The sequence below is a fragment of the Carettochelys insculpta genome, chromosome 1 (genome assembly GCF_033958435.1).
Source record: "Carettochelys insculpta isolate YL-2023 chromosome 1, ASM3395843v1, whole genome shotgun sequence".
NCBI classification, from domain to species: domain Eukaryota; kingdom Metazoa; phylum Chordata; order Testudines; family Carettochelyidae; genus Carettochelys; species Carettochelys insculpta.
In genome coordinates this window covers 299,145,435-299,160,307 of record NC_134137.1, presented here as the reverse complement: position 1 = coordinate 299,160,307, position 14,873 = coordinate 299,145,435, and the positions used below count along the sequence as shown (strand labels likewise).

Here is a 14,873-nt window from a genome sequence, read left to right as displayed (position 1 = left end):
TGGCCATGTACATGATAGGTGACCCCCTCCCTTTTCTTTTCTTCCCTCCAGCCTAGTATATATGTGTAGCACCCCGAGGCACTTAGGCCTCATACTAGGGTGAGTGAAGTCTCAGCTCTACAGCCTTGGCTGAAAGCCAGCTGTATTTTAGCTCCTATGATTGCAGGTTAAATCCCTGGTGCTGGTAAACCAGGTCTGTTGGCATTACAATGGGGGATTGAACCTGCAATCGTAGGGGCTAAAGCCCTGTACTCCACCATGTGAGCTAAAGGCCAACTGGCTCTCAGCCATGGATGTAAAGCAGAGAGACTTCACTCACCCGAGTATGAGGTCTCAGTGCCTCTGGGTACTACACATGTATACTTTGTTTTCTCACTTTTAATACAAAATCTGAAGAAATGGATTTTACCTGTGAAAACTCTTTACCTAATAAATAAAATGGTTAGTCTTTAAGGTGCTAGAGGACTGCTTGTTGTCTTTCTAGGGTGTTCATGGCATCGTATTGGGTCTACAAGACCCATTTACCACCTCGGAGAGCAAACCTTGAATCCTCAAGAGCAAATCTGTTCTAAGAGAGTGGTTAAGATGTATACACTTAGGTTTCATTGGTTGAAAATGCAGTTAGAATACATGAGGTTTTTTTAAATCACTTTTTTTCCCCTTCCCATCCCCTCTGCTCTCATTACACATACACAGGACTTCTATCCTCCCTTCACCCTGCCCCACCTTTTCTCCTGTTAAAACACTACCTCTATGCCAGTCAGAATTAATATGCCATTTTCAAAGAAAAACTGGAAAAAAAAGAAGAAAAAAAGTCTCAACATTTTGGAAGTGCTCCCCAGCTTTTCATGTTAATTCGCACTAGAAAGCTTTGCATATTGGCCTGTCTTCTGCAAGGAACGGAAGTTCACATCAACAATCTTTGTGAATATAACATAATTAGTGGTGTATTTCCAATCAGAAAGATCACAGCTGACTGGAGGGGAAGCATCTTCTGGGTGTATGTATTTATTCAGCTAACTGACGTCAAAATAATACAGCTCCTTTTTAATAGCAGGAAACATATAAGGTTTATATACTTTTAGTTTGGTTTAAAATAATACATCAAACTTTCCAGAATGTCTAAAGACAGAAACCCCTTGATGAAACATACTATTCATGTATTTTACAGTCCTGTTCCTACACACTTCTGTAGGCAGTATCCCCAGCTTTTCAAGATTCTAAAACAGCACAGTTTTGTTAACAAAAGGCCCAACTAAGAGAATGATTTGTTTTCATTAATTAAATGGTTGAAGTAGTAATTCACTAAAGTGCATGTACAACCTCAGTATAAATCTTAGCAATAACTTGAGCGGGGAAAAACACACACACACACACACTCTAAATCCATAAACCTACTTCAGACAAAATTAGGAACCCTCAAATACAGTCACACTGGGGGCCCAACTCTGCACACTAGGAAGGGATCAGGACTAGGCATTTTCAAACGCAAGACAACATGAAGTAGAAACAACAAGAGAGGCGTTGCAGCCCACGTTTTAGTGGCGGATTTACTCCGAGTATTAGCTAGACTTGTTGAGTCATTAGAACCTCGGACTAAAATAGCAGGTTCCCTCCCTGAAAACTTGCACTTAAAACTCCAGTGCCATAGTAGCACTTAAAATAATTACACAGTTGCATACCGGGCAGTTGATGGTTCCCTTCCAGTCTACGCAGATGGCACGCGGAAGCAAGCATGGGTGGGGGGTCAGTCCCCAAAAAGCAGCCTGAAGGATCAGCACTCGCAAACACAAGCAAAGACCCTGAGCGACCGCAACTTGTCAGCAGGGCGTTTTTTTTCTTGGCAAAAGAGGGTCCCCAAGCCAGAGCGCTAAGAAATGAACCTCTCCCTCCTGCACACAGCAGGTTAGGCTCCCCAGGCTGCCCTCTCCCCTGCGTCCCGCGCGCAACTCACAGCTGGAGGGACGTGCTAAGCAACGGGGTGGGGGGGCGTGCGGGAAGTTTTCCGGAGCCAGTTCCCACAGCCAGGCAAACTTCGGGGAAAGTTTCGGCGGGGAGAGGCGGATCCCCAGAGCGCGGCGTGCAGGTCGATGCGGCCGCGCTCAGTTTAACCAGGTCAGCCCCTCCTCCGGGCCCGGGAGCTTTGTTTGCAGCCTGGAGAAGGGGCGCTAGCCCCGGCTGCGGGTAGTTCCCACCCGCAGGGCAGCATTAACACCCGGCTTCGGTCATTCCTGGGCAGCCCCCAAACCCCTGGGCGTCCGGGGGTTCGAACAACGTGGCTGGGCTGGGAGCACTGAGGCGCCCCCGGCTGGGGCATGTGCTCGGCTGGCCCTGGCTCTGCCTAGGGAAAAGGCTGCTGTGGAGAGGCCCTAGGGCGCGGGCAGGGACCGCAGCACCCCCGGACTAGAAGGGGCTCCCCTTAGGGACCACAGTCACAGCTTGGTTCAGGGGCACCCGCCCCCCCCCGACACAAATTCCCCCCCCCGAACATGTCCCGATGCCGCCCCACTTGCACCCCGTCTTGATCAATATCCCCCGGACACGTTCCCCCTCCCCGGGGGGGTTCAAAGTGACCGGCCGCCACGCGCCCTCGCCCGCATTCTCTCGCTCTACCTGCTTCTGTGCCGGGGCTTTAGCAGCTTCCTTCCAAAGGGAGCCATCGCCACCCGGGATCCAGAACCGCGGCGGGGGTGGTCCTCTCCTCCCCCCTTGTCCCTCACCTCCTTCCAGCTTGTTGGCAGTCCCGCAGCGTAGCGAGGAGCTGGAAGTTGTGCAATTTGCTGCTCACTTTGAACGCCTGGTTTGTTGGTGCTGCTGCACCTTTGGAGTCCTGCCCAGCTGTAATTTTCAAGGAGGCGTTTATGAGCAGGGGAAAAGAAGAGAGAGAGAGAGAGAGAGAGAAAAAACCACTTTTTATTGTGATGTGAAGTTATTTGCAGAAGTGGCTCAACTTTCAGGCTTGCCAATCCCGAGGCAGCGATCAGCAAAGGGAAAGGGGGGATTGGAGCTAGGGAAGACCACACAACAGGAGTCAAACTTTCCCTGTCAGGTTCCAGCTACTTAAGGTCAAGTGGAGCCTCTAAACAAAAGCCCTAGTCAAGGGCAGGCAGCAGTTAGTTGTTCCACCAGTTGCAACGCACAATAATAACCAGCTTTACAGATTCATTATTTCAGGAGGAAGGTGATAAAGCACTGGAAGGGTGGTGGAATCTCCCTCCTAGGAGTATTTTAAGTCTTGGCTGTGATAAGTTAGTTAGAGTTGGTCCTGCTTGGGCAGGGGGCTAGACTCCAGGACCTCCTAAGGTCCCTTCCAGCCATAGGGTTCTATGATTCTATGGTTTTAACAACCTGTAGCTGCTTCTGGAGGAACAGCCAGCAAATGAAGTGCCTCCTGAGGTCACAGCTACCTTTTTGTCCCCTCTGTACTTTTAGGAGAACATGACACTTTGCTAGGTACATCTGAACCTTTCCAGACTTGGGTCTGCAAACCTCACCCAAACTGTGGCTTCATAACGCTGCCCAAGGGCCTGCCATTCAAAAGTGCTTATTGCCCCTAGAGAACTGTGGGTGCGCAGCCCTTGGAAAAGCAGAACCTAAGGGAGGGCTATTAGGAAGCGAGCACGCTTAGGAGATTCGGAAGGGACAATGCAATACACCTTTGCACACTGTAACAGGGGGTAGCTTTTTGGCTGGCTTTGTTAAAAGGGAAGTGAAGCAGCATGTGAGAATGTTCTTGTTTGTTCCAAAAGGCCAGGCATTAATGCATAAAGAGGATTAGGAATAAAGCTTGAAAGGGTCCCATTGACTTCAGTGGGCCAGGATTACAGTGCAGAAAGGCAGGCACATTATTAAAGCAGAAAGGAGACTAGGAAACTTCTGCTGGAGGTAATGAGGGCTGGGCAGGGCTGGAGAAAATGAACCTTTGCCCTGGAGCTTGTACAGTTATTTGCACCGTTACAGAGGAGTATAAAATGTTTCCATTCTGGTTTCACTGCATTTTGCACCCTCTTTTTACTACTGTAAAGGACTATATCGAGCTGCAAGGTGTATCAGGCACCCTGAAGTTAGCCCCCTTCCACTTCTGCTGGTGTCTGTATTAAACCAGGGGGTAATCAGTAGGGGAAGAGTGGTGGCTTTATGTAAAAGGGTCTTTGTTCTTTTTGACATTAGAATAAAATCCCTCCGTGTAGATCAGCCTGCAGCACACAAAGCTAGAGCCCATTCCATGGGTTACTTATTACTGGCAGGTCTGGGAAAGCCTCCACATACTTTCAGTTCAGTCCCACATTTGTAATCTCCCTGAGCTGTGACTACAAAAGGAGGAACTGGAGTGAAGTCACAGCTTGTTTGGGTGGGTTAACACACATATATGGAAAAAAAAATCTCTCAGATTCCTGAGGCTGCTGCCAAGGGAGGTTTCATGGAGCAGGATCTGCTTTGGGAATTAAGTGTCTTATCCAAAATCACTGAAATCAGTGGGGCTCTTTCCACTGACTGAGCCAGGGTTTTTATGTTCTGCGTAGGGATTTCCTCACCTTTTCAACCCCCTGAAATGTTGGCAAGCCAATCTTAGCACAAAACTGCTATTCTATTTGGGAGAATTTCTCAAGGTAAAATAGGTGTTAAAATAAAGCGGTGGGTTTCCCCCTTCTCTTTCCCCTGTGGGCAAAAATAAAATGTAATAGCTTTATCTGCTGCATACTACAGTGTTAAGAATTCTAATACCATTCACTTACTTTTCTCCTCATTACAAAGATAAATGGGAATGGGGCAGCATCTACAACTGTTCCTACACTTCCCATTTAATCAACTGTCACCTCTCGGTATTCATTGATTATAACTATTAAAGTATAAGTAAATTACTTGTTCCTTTTTCAACTGCCGATGCCAGATAAACTTCATTATATGACTTAGCTTCAGGAAATTTAATGCTGTTATGCAAATAAATCACAAAGCAGATGTAAAAATAAATCTTCAGGGTGAATTTTACACGCACACGTCACAAACCTCTAATGTTTCCATTTTCTTTTCAGTGGCATGGATTTTAGAAAAGACTCCTGCAATAACAACTGTATCATTTTATCCAAGTTTGAAACTACATATCTTACCCTCTGCCCAATTTCTGAACTGAGATTGAAAACATTTGTCTAGTTTATTTTTGAGAGGAGGCAAGAAAGAGGGGTCATGATAGTTATACAAAGTACTGAATGAGACGGGAGTTTCAATTTACTGTTTCTATAATGCAAGAAAAGGGAACACAGATTGAAACTGAAAGGAAACAAATTTCAGGCTGATAAAAGGAAATAGTTTTCTCACACAATGTACAATTAACCCAGAGAACTCATTGTCACAAGATACCACTGAAGCCAAAAAACACAGCAGGATTATTTTTTTGAAAAAACAGACCTTTATATCACTAGTAATACATAGCTCTAGTACAGAGCTTTTCTCCACTAGGTCACAAAGTTTTCTCCAAAGGAGAGAATTACTGTCCCTATTTTACATCTGAACAGTCATAATAATAATGTTTCAAGACAGTTCTGAAAGGGATTTAAACCCTCATGCTTCAGAGCATAAATAAACCTCTAAATACTGAGGGCTGGCGGGAAACTTTCTGGAGAAGAGGGAGCTCAAGTTTTTCATAACTGTCTATTGCCAGGCTCAGGAGGCAGCTGGCACCAGCAAGCCTGCCAACAGGCAATGGTGAATGAGTGCCTTCGGGGTGGAGGTGGGGTGCAGGGAGAGCCACCAGAAGCATAAGGAGGGGACATGTTGGGGGACCCCATTTGGGAATGAAAATTTTGGTGAGGACTCAGGGGGTGGTGCACCTCCCTAGTGCTATCACAAGTCACCTTTGAAAACCAGGGACAAAGGGCAATTACCCAGAGCTGTGAGCAATTCAAAAAGGCCTGAGGCCTTGCAGGTGCTACTGTCTCTGAGGTGGTGCAGTGGGCCTATGGCTCACCCCAAGCCACTCCCAGAGGTGGCCAGCATACCCCTGTGGCATTCTGAGGGAGAGGTGCAAGGGGTCTCCACACCAGGTCCTCACCCTGAGTGCTGACTCTGCATCTCCCATTGGTTAGGGTCCACAGCAATGCCTGTGGGTAGTGTCTGGTGGAGACTCCCTGACCCACTCTCTGCTTAGGATCCATTGCCAGAATGGTGTACTGGTCACCTTGAGGAGCTGCCTGAGGAAAATGCAGACCCCCCCAACATCTTCCTGAACCCTAACTCCCTGCCTCATCCAAAGCCTTCACCCTAACCACCTTTCCCAGCACAGGCTTCCTGCACCCCAACCCACTGTCCAAGCCCAGGGCCTGAACCTCCTCTCACACCCAAACTGCCACCGAGAGCCTGTACCCTGCACTCCTCCTGCATACAAATGCCCTCCTGGAGCCTGAACTCCACAGCTCCTCCTTCACTCCAACCCCCTGCCACAGTCCTGAGTGTCCTCCTACACCCGCTGCCTGATCCCTTCCACAGACCGATCTCTCATTCACTCCTGCACCCAAATTCCCTCTCAGGCCTTGCATCCCAACCCCCTGCCCCAGCTGGGTGAAAGAAGTGAGAGAGAGTAGGGGCACGTGAATGAAAGGGGACGGGGATGGAGGGAGCAGGGGAGGGTCAGGGCCTCATTAGGGGAAAGAGCAGGGGATGTTGGGTCAAGGATTGTCGGATTTGCGTGATCAGACAGTTGGTGAGCCTACTGGACAGAAAAGCAGGAGCCCTGGCTGTGCCAGAGGAATGTACTCAGCAGTACGGGGACAGCTCGCTGGGCACCAGCCAACACAGGCACATCACCACCCACCCAGGTGCTGCTTGTGAGTGTGGGGGCCCATTGGCCTGTCTGCCTTCAGGCCCAGAATTGCTGGTAGTGGGCCTGAATGCCAGGCACTGTCAAGAAACAGAGTACTGAACTAAATGGACCAATGGTCTGCTATACTTGTGACTTTCATGAGTCCCTTATCCACTCCCAGAAACTGTTTATGTGCAGTCAAAGGAACCCTTAATTCAAAACACTGAGAAATGGAGAAAGAATAGGTACTGAAGAAGATGAGTCAGGACAGCTGGGTTCTATTCATCTCTCCCAGAATTCTTTGGGACCCTGCTCCAGCAGTAGGTGGGAAGCTCAAACAGCATCTTATGATATATTCAGTACTTCTTGAGTGCAGAGCTCCCTTACTGTATGTGTAAATGAACTGAGCAACTGGTGCAGAGCATATTGGAGACTAAACACCTAGGAAGGAAAGAAATGCTGAGAGAAACCATCTCATGAAGTGAAGAAAAGAAGAAAAGAGGATCATTATCAGGAAAACTTGTGTGACTTTACTCTCCTGTTGATTTTAATATGGCTGTCCATGGCAATAAACCGGGCACCGTGTAATAAAGGCCAGATCACAAAGGTGATTGGTACCCAGACCCTATGGAAATCAAGGTGAGCTAAGTTTCTAAAATGCCTTGGGTATCTGGGCCTATGTGTCTGGAGATTTATATACTTTTGGTTTTTTGAAGGCAGTGGCAGAGCAGTATTCTCCATTGCTTAGTTTCAGAGAGGTAGCCATGTTAGCCTGTATCTTCACAAAACAAAGCAAGCAGTCCTGTAACACCTTAAAGATTAACCATATTATTTAAAAGGTGATGGGCTTCCATGGGAAAGACCCACTTCCTCAGATCTGGGGAATTAATCTTTAAGATGCTACAGGACCGTTTTCTCCGTTGCTTAGGATGTCAAAGATAAACATTTTAAAAGCACCAATCATTTAGGAACCTAAGTTAATGGGAATTAGGCCAGTGTGGACTACAAACCTACATCTCAATAACTGCGTAGCTTGTCAAAACAAAAAGCAGTCAAGCAGCACTTTAAACACTAGCAAAATGGTTTATTAGGTGAGCTTTCGTGGGACAGACCCACTTCTTCAGACCATAGCCAGACCAGACTGGTCTGGCTATGGTCTGAAGAAGTGGGTCTGTCCCACGAAAGCTCACCTAATAAACCATTTTGCTAGTGTTTAAAGTGCTGCTTGACTGCTTTTTGATAGTGTATAGACTAGCACGGCTTCCTCTTTGTTACTGTGTAGCTTGTGTGCAACAAATCTACACCCCAGAGTAACAGACTTACACTGACTTAATCCCCAAAGTAAGTGGACAGGGCTTTGCTGATGGAGGAACTTCTCCTTGGAAACTTCTATCAAAGGTGGGTCAATTACACCTACAGAAGAAGCTTCTCCATTGTCTTCATTGAAGTACTATAGCAGCACAGCTGCACTGATGCACCTGTGTCACTGCAGTGCTTTAAGTGTAGAACTGCCCTGAATTTTAGGATAATATTTTTTGAAATATGACTCAGGGCTCATCTACAATGTCACTTTGTGAGCAGTAATTTTCTCACTCATGTGTCTGAACCCCTGCCCCCCTCCAGTCCAGAATATTACAGTGCTGTAAAGCACCAGTGAAAACAGGCTCCCAAGATTGTTATCTACTCCCCTTGTGGAGCTGGTTTACCTAAGTGCCAGGAGAGCTCTCTTCCAGTGCTGGTGCTGTGACTACACTCCTACATTAAAGTGCTGCCATGGTTGCATTTTAAATTTACAAGTGTAGACAAAGTGTAAGTCACGAGAGCCTAACTAGACTAGGCAAATCACGTAAAATATGCTGGAGGGATCAATCCTTCACTAGCGTGAAGATGAACTAGATATGACCTCATCAGTTTTGTCAATCGTTAATTTCTGTGTCTGAAGTTGTATGTGGTGCTACACAATTTGCTTTTTCCTCTCCTTAAGGCCAGATGTTCCATATGAGAAATCCATTTGCCAGGTATTACAAGAGACAGAAATGCCCTTGGCTGTGCCGTTATCAACTGACCTCAAATTTTTTAGAACAGCAGAGTCAAAACACTGCTGGTTCACACACTGGAGGTCAGATTTTCTAATTTATTTACCGTCACTTTTATATTAAGGTCCTGTTCTTTCACTCCTTCCTCAAGCAGAATCCCCATTGGCCTAAGTGAACAGGACCCAAGAATACACTCCACATGTTAATTTGTTTCTGTCCATGTTTCTTCATATCAGAGATGAAAGTAAGCAGGTGCCCAGCTCTGGCAAGAGTTGGCTGAGCTGACAAAGACCCCAGCTGCAATCCGACAGTACCTGTAAAAAAAGTTTGTTGCTTTCACCCCTACGTCATATGGAAATTCATATGGAAATTTTGACCTGTTGAGGTGCATTATTCATTACTGGCTATTAGTTATTTGCTATTCTCATATGTTAAAATATAACAATAAAGAAACTTTTATCTTTGCTTGGAAAATATAATACTATGTAAATTAGATGACTAATCACTTACCATGAATACTGAAAATTTAGAGTTTGTGAACACTTGTTCATAGAAGCATATTTAATGAATACAATAATAAATAAATAAATTAATTAAGAAAAAAGAGTCAAGGTGGGTGATGTAATCTTCTGTTGGACTAATTTCTGTTGGTGACAAATCCATGCTCTTTTTCAGGTGCTGTGGAAAGCTCAGAAAAACATATATTTTTTTCTTCATCAACATAAGTTGGTCTAACAAAAGCTACTAGCTCACCCACCTTATCATTCTAATATTGTGAGACCAACACTGTTACAGCACTGAGTATATGAATAAAACATTCAGCAAAAACCTGTTCAATTGCAAACAGTTCACAAACAGAAGAAAGGACAAAAATCTTCATCTAAGTGCTCATAATGAATAATTCAGCTTGTTCTTATCTGGGCAACAACATCAGCAACACATCATAGATCTGAATATTGTCTATTTGTATTTTAAAGGTTGCTCCAGTCTTGCAAATATACCCATTCACTCTTGATTTTAAGCATTTGAGTACTGCTCTTTAAATGCTTGGGCCTACTCTAGTGTTTGGAGTTAAGCCTGTGGGGAAGTGTCTGCAGGACTGGGGAAATAATGCACGGGAATTAAAACACAGGGATCTTAGGGAGTTAAGAAGGCTCCCTTCTCACTGTTCAAGGCTTTGCTTCTGATGCTATGTCTACACTACCCTGGAAGATTGACCCACTCAGAGTCAATCTACTGGCGTTCAATTTCACGTCTAGTTTGAATGCTCAAAATTAACGTCTCCGGTTGCCATTGACCCCTGTACTCCTCACGATATGTGAAGTATACCATTGAGGCTGATGGTAGAAACTCTCCTGTCGACATTCCCCTGTAAAGACAGACAAGCTAGCCGAGTGAAGATGCATCAATTTTAGCTACACAATTTTAGCAATGCAATCTAGGGTTGACTTTTTCAGTCTAGTGTAGACATAGCCCAACTTGTCTCTTTACTTTGAGCATTTCACACTTGAAGTCTGATCCTGCACCAACCATGGTCAATGAAAACACTTCCAGTAATCTCAGCTGTAGGGCTGAGTTCTGAATATCTCTGTAGCTCAGTTTAAAATTGCTCTAATAATGGAGACCCATACATTTGAGGTGTGGGATGGTTTGTGGCTCAGGTCATACCTACATTATTGACTTCTGCTGACATAGCTTTTGGCAGAGGTGAGAGATGGGCTGTTTGTTATCCCTGATTGACATAGCTGTGCCAGGTACAGTTAATCTGGCAGTGTTACCAGTACAACTTGTTTCATTCAGGCAGTTGGGGTGGGATAAATTATGCAGATTAAAAGTTTGCCAGGATAAGCCTTGTCCATACTAGGAGTGCTTTGCCAGTGTTGTGTACTGGTATTCCTATGTAGGTAAAGTGCTCCTCACATACATATGGTCTTGATTAGTTAACATTTCTAAAGTGTTGAAATCTTGACTTCATATGTTTTAAGTAAATGCAAAATATGTTGATTATTGTTATGAAAAATATTCTATTTTATAGAGTGATACTTTCATTTTTTGTCTATTGTGTTTCTACTTATCTATTGTTGATTTCTCGTGTTTGCTGTTGCGACTTATCTTCTGATTACCACATGGTCTGCATTATAATGTTTATTTTTTAATCCCTAAGGGTTTTCATGAATAAGTTACATTCTTGCTTGTCTAGCCATACAGATGTGCAGTGAACACCATTTTTTAAAATTTCCTTTCCACCCTTTTTAAGTAAAAGGTTTGGAAGTATCTGGGTGGACATATAACTTATTGGGAATGTCATGACATGTTCACATAATGGTGAAGACACAATTCTGCTAATTTGTACTCTGCATACAAAAAGAACTCTTCAGCATACAGCAGGGAGCATATCTAACTGTGAGGCTTCACAATAATTTTCAAATACACCATTGCCAAGACCAAATGCGCAAAAATAATGAATGAGGCTTACCAAAAATCATAACATTGGCTCAGAGTCATGAGATTCTGTAAAAACTAGGCCTTTGGGATTCTTTTATTTGCCATCTGCTTTCTGAGCCTTTACTATGTACTGATGTCACTTTTTAGGCTTTCCCCACAACTGCGAGGGCTACAGACTTATGTTTTCTTAAAGAATGAAGTCTGAAATCATCACATATCCACTTGTGTCCAGGAGCTGTTTTTGGAAGGAAAACAACAATTAGCATGACATTCAAGACAAAACCATAAGAATTTTGTCATCACTGCAAATGGTACACCTGCCCTTGTCCACACCAAGCTTATTGTTTATGCAACATGAATTTACGTAGTACTAGTACTTTTGTGTTTTACGACAAATTGGGTAGAAAGAAGAATGAGCATGAAGAAACAGCTAATAAATTAAATAAAGGGAAAAATTAACTAAATTAAATCAGTGGTTCCCAAAATGTATCTGTTTTGTGACCCCCAGATATGATAAAAAATTTGGAAGCTCCTTATTACAAGTTCTGAGTCTCTCCATCTATATAGCCATAAAGAAAGAACAGGGCATAACTAATGACCACCAGAATAATGACCACTCCTGGTTCAGAACATATTGGTCTGCCCAAGCTGATGATCTTGACATACATTTACTAATCTGAGAACACTTCTTTCAAGTAAAAGAGACATGCTGCAGTGCTATTGTGCATGATGAAATATTCGTTACTATTTTTATCTCAAAAATCTTTCCACAGCTCTCTGATGTTTAAATAATTATCTGAAGTGAAATTGTTTCTTGATACAAAGAAAATAACAGCACAATTATTTCAGAGATTTATGAAGGTAGCAGGAAAGATAAACTATAGTGTCTTCAAAATTTTTACAATCTGCCCTCCAGTGCCTCCTGAGGTGACACAATGTAACCATTGCCATATGAGGCAGTGCATGTTACCTACAATTACCATGTGCAAGGGAAAAGTGAGACAAAACTACAGTAAACACTTTCATATCTGGTAGCCCCAGGACCGAGAGGTTGCTGGATAGTCAAATATTCTGGATAATAAAGTGGTATATCGAGCACTCCATAACATTAACGAAAAACAAGATTAGATATTAAGAAAGAAACAAAAATGTATGCAGACTACTTTATTTACCAGTAACAGTAGCATTGCCCACTGTAAACGTATATTGTATTGTCTGTATTTATTTGTATTTATTTATGCTATACCGTACTTATGAAAAATGTAATTAAAATTTACTTATGGTTAAAAAGCCATTGTTTGAGAGTTAAGGGTGATAGATGCCAGATGTGAAAGAGTTTACTGTACATGCAAATCTGAACACCATGGAAGAGAGTGGAATTCGCTTGATTGAATTCAAGCAGATTTCATTTCTGTCTCCCAAGAGCTATAGATAGTCGTTCTCATCTGTTCAGTTCAACAATTTTGGTGTTCTGTTCAAGCAACAGTTGCTCGCTCTGGAACTGTTTCAGTTTAACAAAACAGTATTAAAGCATGACCTTGGATGAAAGAGAGGAAGAATATTTGGTTAGCTCAATATGGCAAAGAAATATTACCCACTTTCCTGCACTCCACATTCTGTGCTGATGACATACAACTAAATTTCAATTTAAAAATCCAATCCATCTTTTAGTGACTGCATCATGGATGCTGGAGGCAATCAAAAGGTAAAGTCACTGAGGTTATTTTAGAAAATGTATAATTATGAGGGGTAGAAGAAATGCAGTCCTGAATGAGCTTCTTGAGGAAACTCTGAGAGGGAAGTTGAAGAATATTATGTGGATTTTTCCAGCAAAGGATGTCAACTCTTTCCTTCCTGGAAATGCTCCTCCCACCACCTAAATAAAAAACCATAAAACATTTAATTCTCTTTCACTGATGATCCACAATTTAAATTTTACAGTGTTCATCGAATCTTTGAGTGAAGGACAACTCCATACAATCATAGAACACTAGGACTGGAAGGGACCTCGAGTGGCCATTGAGTCCAGCCCCCTGCCCCAATGGCAGGACCAAGTACTGTGTAAACAATCCCTGATAGACATCTATCTAACCTGTTCTTAGATATCTCCAGTGACGGACATTCCACAACCTCCCTTGGCAATTTATTCCACCGTTTGACCGCCCTGACAGTTAGGAAATTTTTCCTAATGCCCAACCTAAACCTCCCTTGCTGCAGTTTAAGTCCATTGGCTCTTGTTCTATCCTCAGAGGCCAAAAAGAACAAGTTTTCTCCCTCCTCCTTATGATACCCTTTTAGATACCTGAAAACCACTATCGTGTCTCCCCTCAATCTTCTCTTTTCCAAACTAAACAAGCCCAATTCTTTCAGCCTTTCTTCATAGGTCACATTCTCTAGACCTTTAATCATTCTTGTCGCTCTTTTCTGGACCCTCTCTAATTTCTCCATATCTTTCTTGAACTGCAGGGATCTACTCCCTTCTGGCCACAAAGGGCTTCGGCTGCCTTGGTGGGACCATCCTCCCCTCTCCACATCTGCCAGAGCTCTCTCAATTCAGTCCAGGGTCTGCAATAGGGGAAGAGGAGGACACTGAGTAGAACAGTGGCAGGGAAGGGAACATGCATCACCTTCTGTTCAGACACATGGACCATAATCAGAGAAGGTTGCACAGATGTGATGCCACTGAAGTCACAACACCCACAGTTTTGAGGGTGGGCCTTGCTCCCTGTTCTGCACTGTGTGTAGTGAGGAGGGGAAGATAACACGTCAAGATTCCATACTCTCCTTGTAGCTCCAGGACCCTGTCAAACAAATCAAATAATATTACAGTAAACCTGCTTTAATGAGACAAATACAGCTGATTGCATTTATTCTCTTTGTTTTGCATCTGTGCTCTTTATTTCTGCTCCCTGGGTGGAAGGCTTTGCCATTATATGATAGTTATTCTCCTCTTATATGACTGTAGCTGCCACTGCTCTCATGCCAGCAGTTTAGTTCTCTTCTCATCAATAGTTGCTAACCCCATCACCTTTGGTGTCATCTACAGAATTGATTGCAGCTGTATTTACAGATAGAAAAGACAAAGCAGATAGATACACAGGGTGCAAAGTGGTTAGGTAGCTTGTTAACTTACTGGACTACGTCTCAGAGGAGGCACCTGGTTTGATTATCTGTGGCTGCTCTTTGCCACAGTTAAGAGAAAACCATGTGTGGGCCCTGGGAGGGCTATGCAGACCATAGTCTGTTTGCTACTGAGATACGACAACTTTTTATCCCCATCTTGACATTTTCGAGGGCCTGTACATATTTTCGCTAGGTTTTGAGGGTCAGAGGTACTTTTTTAAAGGGACCCACAGTAATGTAGTGAATCTTTCAGAAAAAGAAACAATTACTGTGACAAGTTGGCTCACAGAAATCCCCTTGTGGTTGTCCCCCTGGTGTGCTGATCAAGCCACTGATGCCCCACAGATGCCTTCTTCATCATTTTTGAGGCACTCCCCCACCCTGTCCTGCTGGGTCAGAAGCTTTGGTCTCCCCCAGCCAAGGCACAGAGTGGGGGTTATTGCACCTTTGCGGAGCAACACAGACATTGAACC

General features: G+C 43.8%; 1 protein-coding gene across 3 annotated transcripts in view; it reads right to left on the bottom strand.

Moving 5' to 3' along the window:
* Nucleotides 1-2,738, bottom strand: part of RASSF9 (Ras association domain family member 9) — a 35,106-nt gene extending 32,368 nt beyond the window's left edge. The window contains exon 1 of one of the 3 annotated variants that reach the window (XM_074983998.1): nt 2,614-2,738. In XM_074983998.1, coding sequence (XP_074840099.1) covers nt 2,614-2,660 — 47 coding nt within the window. In that variant the 5' untranslated portion in view covers nt 2,661-2,738. The remainder of the gene's footprint in view (nt 1-2,613) is intronic. The other 2 variants (XM_074983999.1, XM_074984000.1) reach the window with 2 other exon arrangements.
* Nucleotides 2,739-14,873: the final 12,135 nt, after the last annotated feature.